The sequence below is a fragment of the Pyrus communis genome, chromosome 11 (genome assembly GCF_041283825.1).
Source record: "Pyrus communis isolate YQ-2024b chromosome 11, ASM4128382v1, whole genome shotgun sequence".
Taxonomy (NCBI): Eukaryota; Viridiplantae; Streptophyta; class Magnoliopsida; order Rosales; family Rosaceae; genus Pyrus; species Pyrus communis.
This window is the reverse complement of record NC_142575.1, coordinates 8367807-8375630: the sequence shown is the minus strand read 5'-3', so window position 1 is coordinate 8375630 and position 7824 is coordinate 8367807. Positions and strand designations below refer to the sequence as shown.

At 40.1% G+C, this 7824-nt stretch overlaps 1 protein-coding gene across 1 annotated transcript; it reads left to right on the top strand.

Annotated features, from left to right (window-relative positions):
- The first annotated feature begins 359 nt into the window (after positions 1 to 359).
- Positions 360 to 5931, top strand: LOC137742491 (uncharacterized). The gene is made up of 3 exons (XM_068482373.2): positions 360 to 912; positions 1079 to 5324; positions 5600 to 5931. Exon 2 carries the CDS (start codon positions 1188 to 1190, stop codon positions 5310 to 5312), a length of 4125 nt encoding a protein of 1374 aa, XP_068338474.2. The 5' UTR covers positions 360 to 912; positions 1079 to 1187; the 3' UTR covers positions 5313 to 5324; positions 5600 to 5931.
- Positions 5932 to 7824: the final 1893 nt, after the last annotated feature.

Genomic DNA, 7824 nt, shown 5'->3' with positions numbered 1-7824 from the left:
CATAAACTGACTCTTTGTTTTTAACTTCAATTTATTTACGATGTTCCCACTAAACTTCAACTCATTTACAAAAACATAACCGCTCTTTTTTCTTTTGTTTTGTATTATTAAATTTCTATTTAAGTGTTTCGATTAATTTTTGTAATTTTAAGGACTTTTAATTAAAGCTTCACTCTTTTTTTTAATCTTAAGAGCTTTTCATTAAAATTTTCAATTTTAACGAGAGAAAAATTTAATGACAAGTGTCCATCCGCCAACCAAAATGACAGAGAAATAGAACCAATAAACCATACGACGTCGAACGATCGAAGCCGGTCACATATAATAAAAACCGGCCCGGCCTTTGGATTTCTCCAAATGTTGGGCCAGCCCCCAACAAGCAAACAACAGGCAGAAGAGAAAGGAAAAAAAAAAAAAAAAAGATCATGACTCGGAACTCGCAACGGTCACACGACTCGCCGAGTCAACTCGGCCTTCTCTCTCTGTGTTCGACTGTTCTGTGCTGTTGCTTTCTTCTCTACCTCTGCGCTGCCACACGCATACGCCCTCTTTTTCCTCTTTCCCGCTTCGGTGCCCCTTTTCGTCATTTCGCCCCCCCTCCCATCTTCCTCCTCGCGAAATCAGACGGCGCGCCTCTCTCCACGTCACCATCGTCTTCTTCGTCCCCACGGCGACCTCTCCTACGCACACATCTAGATTATAATTTTCATGTAAAATACCATCGAAATTATTAACCTCTTCGTCTTTTAGCTCTCTCTCTATGGCCTTTTAGGGTTTCTCATCTTCCACCCAAACGCAATCTCTCTTCTCTCTCTCTCTCTCTCTCTCTCCTCTCTTTCTCTCTCTACGAACCTTCGAGTTCTCGCACCTCCGTGCTCTGCTGGTCAATTTCGCCATTGAAGCTCGCCGCAGGTATTCTTTCGTTCGATTCTCAGTCTCTTTAATTTTTAAATTTATTTTTTTGTGATTTAGGGTAAAATTTGGTGTCAGTTATGAATCTTGCTTCGAATTGTGCATTTTTTGTTTGTTTGGTAGTTGCAAATGTTGAGGATTATTTATTTATTTATTTTTAAATTAGGGTTTTGATTCGGTGATGGTTTGAAATTTGGGGAGTTGGAGGTGGCTTGGTGTGAAACTTGTGAGTCTGTTTGATTTTGGCGGGTTGGGTTTGGGTTGTGTTGGGATTCATGGCAATTGAGAAGAACAACTTCAAGGTTTCGAGACTTGATTCGGAGTTTTCTCCCAGTAGTAGGAAGAGTATGTCTAGTGATGAGGATGAGCTACAACAGCGTAGCTCTGCTGCTGAATCGGATGACGATGATGAATTTAATGATGCGGACTCGGGAGCGGGGTCTGATGACTTTGATTTGTTGGAATTGGGAGAAACTGGTGTGGAGTTTTGCCAAGTTGGGAACCAGACTTGTAGCATTCCTTTTGAGCTGTATGATCTTCCAAGCCTTGAAGATATATTGTCAGTGGATGTGTGGAATGAGTGCTTGAGTGAGGAGGAGCAGTTTGGCCTCACTAAGTATCTGCCTGATATGGACCAGGAGACCTTTATGATTACCTTGAAAGAGCTTTTTACGGGTTGCAACTTTCATTTTGGGAGCCCTGTTAAGCAGTTGTTTGATATGTTGAAGGGAGGTTTGTGTGAACCAAGAGTTGCTCTTTACCGGGAGGGTTTGAATTTCTTTCAGAAGCGGCAGCACTACAATCTTTTGAGGAAGCTTCAGAACAGTATGGTTAGTAATCTCTGTCAAATAAGGGATGCTTGGCTTAATTGCAAGGGATATAGTATTGAGGAGAGGCTCCGGGTGCTGAATATTATGAGAATCCAAAAGAGTTTGATGGGTGAGAAGATAGAGGATATGGAGGCTGACTCATCAGAAAGAGAGTCGGGTGAAGGTTTACGGAGCAACAAAATCAAGGACAGGAAAACTGCACAGAAAATGGCTCGTTATTCTCTATATGGAGTGGATACAAGTGTGGAACTTGCATCAAAAGGGCGGTCGTCAGCTATGGAATTGGCAAAATATGGGAAGCAGAATCCGAAAGGTATACTGAAGTTGGCTGGGTCCAAGACTCCTTCAGCAAAAGAGCTAGTAAACCATTCAGGACCATACAGTTCAGCCGTAGCTCTTCCTCGGCAGCATAAAGCAGTAGGGGATGATGCTGGGGCAGCACTCAGAATAAGGGATCAATTTATAAGTGGTGATGATGTTGAAGACGCAACATATGGATTTGACATTCAGCGAGATAGAAATGTGTCTCGTGGTAGCAGTATGGATAGGTCTGGTGTTTTCAAAGTGGGAAAGAATCATGACCTTTCAAGAGGTGATGAATTAAACACTGACAGTTTGATGCGTCTGCCTCTCTCCTCAAAGGCTGACGTTTATGCCTATGGTAGGAACCGCAGTGCAAACCTTTTGTCAGAGGCAAATGTTTTAACAGCAAAGCCTCCTAACTTGAGAGCTCCCTATGAATTTGGTAAAAAGGCCAAGTATCCAGAAAATATTCATCAATTCACAGTTGGGGATCAGATGAAGTCCTTGAAAGCCAGATTTCCACAGCCACCACTCAGAGGAGATCGAGCTGACTTATCAGAACGTGCAGAACCATTCTGGCATAAAAGGACTGAAGGGGATACTTTTTCTATGGATTCTCCCTTAAGAGCGGATGATTGGAATGCTAGGAGCAAGAAATGGAAGTTAGGGAGGGAGTCTCCTGATCTTAATCACAAATCATATAGAGCTTCCCCACCACAGATGAATGCTAGGTTTATATCTTCTGAATTTAGAGCAAAACCATTGCAAGAGAAGATGAGAGATAAGAGAATACAAAATGGAGTATCAGAAATGGCAGCATTGAAAGGTAATAGAATGTTTGTAAAAAATGAAGATACAGAATCAGAATCGTCGGAGCAATTTGACGACGATGAGGATAGCAACCCGTTGTTGAGGAGGAAGCTGGCTTATCCCGGTGGTGCTATGGAAACTTCTCCATCTTCTTTGTTGAATCCCACTCTAGAAGCAAAAAGGGCCAAATATGCGAAGAAAGAGGTGAAGGAGAGTTTCCAGGCTCTTGATGGGATCGATTACGCCAGTAAGATGGGTGGTTTTGCTGAACATGGACATATGCGTAATCGAGAGAGCTATTCTTCCAAAGCAAAACAAAAGGGTAAGATGCGAGACAATAGTCCCTTACATAACTCTTCGACTAGAGCTTTCGAAGAGCGTTATATCCCGGGCTTGAGTAAATTTAATGATGAAGGTGATGATTATGATGAACAGAAACAAATCTACAAATTGGGCAAGAATGCCCAATTTCAAGGGGAAGCTGGTGAAAGTTTGCACACACCCTCATGGAAGGTCTACACTGGAAAGCAGAAAAGAGAAGTTGGCCATGATCATTCTGTGCCAGAGTCTCGCTATTTTGTTGACGAGGAGGATGATTCGCTTGGAATGCGGTTCCTAGGGAATGGTGGTGGACGGGGTAATATCAGGAAGAAAGATCAGAACATTGAAGAATATGTGAGTGATCGCCATGAAAGAATTGAGGTCCCATTATTGGGGTGCAACATGATGGCCAAGAAGCGGCAAGGGAAGGAGGATGTGTCGGATACTGGTAGAGGAGATGAAGATGGCGACCTCCAGTCTAACCATAAACAGCTCATTGTTGATTCCAGTTCCTTGAAAAAAAAGGCAAAGAGGAAGCTAGAGAATGAGACTGTTAGTTCAGATGTAGAAATTTCTGAGCAACCAATTACAGAAATGGGAGCAACAGATATGGAGCCGGAAACCAGGCCCCAGAAAAAGCCATTTACTCCAATTACACCTACAGTTCATACTGGTTTCTCATTCTCGATTATACATCTTCTTTCAGCTGTTCGCTTGGCAATGATCGCTCCAGTCCCAGAAGGTACTGTTGGGGAATCTGCGGATGAACCAAACAAAACTCACGAGGGTGCTGTCAATGGGGTTCTTTCTTGTGAAAAGGCAGATGTCAGTAACTCAGAGCTTGCTGGAGAAATGAATATGCCTTCTCTAATGGTTCAGGAGATTGTGAACCGTGTTAGCTTGAATCCAGGAGATCCTTGTATTCTTGAGACACAAGAGCCACTTCAGGATCTTGTGAGAGGAGTTCTAAGGATCTTTTCATCAAAAACAGCACCTTTAGGAGCAAAGGGTTGGAAGACACTGGTTGCCTTTGAAAAAGCTACAAAAAGCTGGTCGTGGACTGGTCCAGTTTCTCAGTGTTCATCAGATCACGACGCCAACGAGGAGGTGATATTTCCTGAAGCATGGGGTCTTCCGCACAAAATGCTTGTCAAGCTGGTGGATTCGTTTGCAAATTGGCTCAAATGTGGGCAAGATACCATTCAACAAATTGGAATTCTTCCGGCACCGCCCTTGGAGTTGATGCAGCTCAACCTGGATGAGAAAGAAAGGTTCAGGGATTTAAGAGCTCAAAAGAGTCTTAACACCATTAGCCCAAGTTCCGAAGTAGTGAGGGCTTATTTCCGTAAGGAGGAGGTTCTCAGGTATTCAATTCCAGACAGGGCCTTCTCTTACACAGCAGCAGATGGTAAAAAATCCATTGTTGCCCCATTGAGAAGGTGCGGTGGTAAGCCAACATCAAAAGCCCGAGATCACTTTATGTTGAAACGTGATCGACCACCGCATGTTACAATTCTTTGTCTTGTGAGAGATGCAGCTGCAAGGTTGCCTGGAAGTATTGGCACCAGAGCAGATGTTTGCACTTTGATAAGAGATTCTCAATACATTGTTGAAGATGTGTCTGATGCACAAGTTAATCAAGTTGTTAGTGGAGCCTTGGATCGGTTGCATTATGAGCGTGATCCATGTGTGCAATTTGATGGGGAAAGGAAATTATGGGTCTATTTACATAGAGAAAGAGAAGAAGAAGATTTTGAGGATGATGGTACTTCATCTACAAAGAAATGGAAGAGGCAGAAAAAGGATGCTGGCGATCTACCTGACCAAGGAGCAGTGACTGTAGCTTATCATGGGACTGAGGAACAAACTGGGTATGAGATGTGCTCCGATCTCAATGTTGAGCCATCATGTTTGGATGATATGCAACAAGATGTCGAGGATAATACTGATACCCATAACGGGTCTGAACAAGATGAAATGCGCCAAGGCAATCCAATGCTTTGGGAGGGTCATGGCTTGAATCCAATGTGTGAAAACAAATTGCTGTGTCAGGAAAATTCCACAAATGAAGATTTTGATGATGAAACGTTTGGGAGAGAAAGGACAGTTGGGCTCTTGAGTGCAAGCTTATTGTGAGGTTATATTGAGGTAGTTTTCAGTGGCATTTTGCATTATCCCAAATGATATTCTCTTCTTTGTGTTAGTGTTGGCAAGTTACTCTTTTGAATTGAAATTGTATTCATGCTATTAATATGATTCATGAAAGCTGTAGTTCATAGAACCAATGTTAGGTATCCGTTACACGAAGAAATGTCAGATATAGTATAGTTGTGACAAGGAGAAGTAACTAGTTACGTTTAATCAACTGTACTTTGCCATCCATCATGTGGGGTTCTGACGAAGAACATTGATATGTTTTGCAGGCTTAGCACTCCACCTTCCCATCAGATCGCATTTTTGTTCCCGGTCAAGGAGCGTGTCATACATTGAAGGTGCAGTATTTTTGCATATAGTATTGATCCTATCACGAAAATGTAGGTTAGAAATTTAGTCTTGTTCGAGGCTCATGAGTTGGTACGGGTGGGGTGGATATATAAATATATCTGTATCTATATAATTCTGCCTTTCCATAAATAAATTATTTTTCTTTATATATTTAGATCTTGAAGAAGAAGAAGCAAAAAAATGTAGTTGATAGTTGGTGGTGGTGTACATTAAGTGAGCAAAAATGGCCAATTCCATGTTTGGTTTTTTATACATCTGGTTTAGAGTTAATTGCAAGGATCTTGATGAGTTGTTTTCTTTGACAAAAAGAAAAGAAACATTTACACCACGAAAAACAATATTTAAGATGGTGTAATTCTAATTGATGGTTTAATAACATAACATTTGAGAAATAAATAAATAGAATGTGGTCTTAGTATCTGCGATCTATATAGGTTTTCGGCATTTGTCTCTGTAATGTCACATCATAAGTAAAACATTACTACAATATTTGTTGAGTGGGAGCACGTAACAATCTCATTTTTGACAAGAAATTGTTAAGTCACAGTTTTTAATCAATTTTGCCAAATGCAACAATAACCTTCCTAAAACCTCTTTTAATCAAAATTGATTTTTCTTCACCGTTTAATACTATGATTTGATGATATTTCGTTTTCTAACTGAGAGGTCTTAGTTGAAATATCAGGAATAATGAATTCGATACCAATTTATTTCCTTACTCGTAGTGTATAAAATATATTGTTCAAATAAAAAAAATATAGATTTTTGTTCATTGCGTATTGACCGAAAATCACTTTTGGTTAAAGTGGATTTCAATTTGTGCTTGATTTTGTTAGCAATTTATGGATCATTTTGAATAATTTCTCTAAAATTGAATCCCAGAGTAATTTGTTTGAAGTTATAAAATATATTATTTTCAATACTAGACGAGTTCAATGAGAAGAAATTTTAGCACGTGGTTGTGGTATATTAACCTTAATTGGAGGAATTATTTTTATTATCTTAGTTGGATTATCAAGTCACATATCATTTGTCTCCAATGATTTGCTAATAAATGAATTTGGATACGGAATTAGGTTGATCCAATCCGTTTACAAGTTGGATATGGGTGGGATCAGTTCTGTAACCCAATCGATCTCCCAAAACATAATACCACCGAACTAATTTTCATATTTGGTTCGGTTGAACTGTTGTTTCTTACTTCAAATAGCAAACGGTTCAATGGTTTGATGGTCGGTTTTATGAAATTATTGAAAATTTGGTTTGATTACGTTCGGAGTTGGTCTGGTTTGGTTGGTTTCTTGGTTCACACATCTTTTTTTACTTCCCACATATCTTTGTTAATTGTTTACCATTAATCTTCTTTAATCAAATCCAACGACCGAAAATTGACAGAGGTGTGCAAGAAATAAAAACGGGTGTGGATAGGACCACCCTTAAATTAAGGTAATGCAAATGTAGAGATAATTTCTTTTGATTTATTAATTGTGTAGTAATACTATCTAATACAACTATATCGGAAAGCTAAGTTATACCATGGGTCAACCATAACGGATTCAAAATTCTTATCTCATGTGGTCCTAGTGTTAAACAAAAACATCTCTCTCAATAGGACGAGGGGACGAACACATTGCGGTGGATAACTTGCCGACGGTCGTTTTGGAAGCCAATAGAATCCTCAATACTCCTCCGTTAATATCAATGTTAAGATTTGTTGATGTGAGGAAAAGATTGTCCCACATCGGTGAGACATGCCTTGCTATGGGTTTATATGGTCGGGGTTACTATTCATATTGCCAATTAGTTTTATGGTGGAATCTCAATTTCATCATGGTATCAGAGGTTGTCCCTCATGTGAAAGCCTAAGGTTCACACATGCTCACGCGTCACCTAGTTATTATCCATGTGTAGGCTTGAAAATCGGCTACATATGGGGGGGTGTGTTGGGATTTGATGATGCGAGGAAAAAATTGCCTTGATGATGTGAGGAAAAGTTTGTCCCACATCGATGACGGACATGCCTTGCAGGTTTATATGATCTTGAGTTACTTTTTATATTGCCAATTGATTTTATGATGGAACCTCAATTTCTTCAATCTATTTACGTTTGACATGAATTATGGTTTGCAAAGAAGCAGCTTCC

Coding starts and splice junctions, on each gene's coding strand:
- LOC137742491 (XM_068482373.2), top strand. CDS start 1,188: ATGGCAATTGAGAAGAACAACTTCAAGGTTTCGAGACTTGATTCGGAG.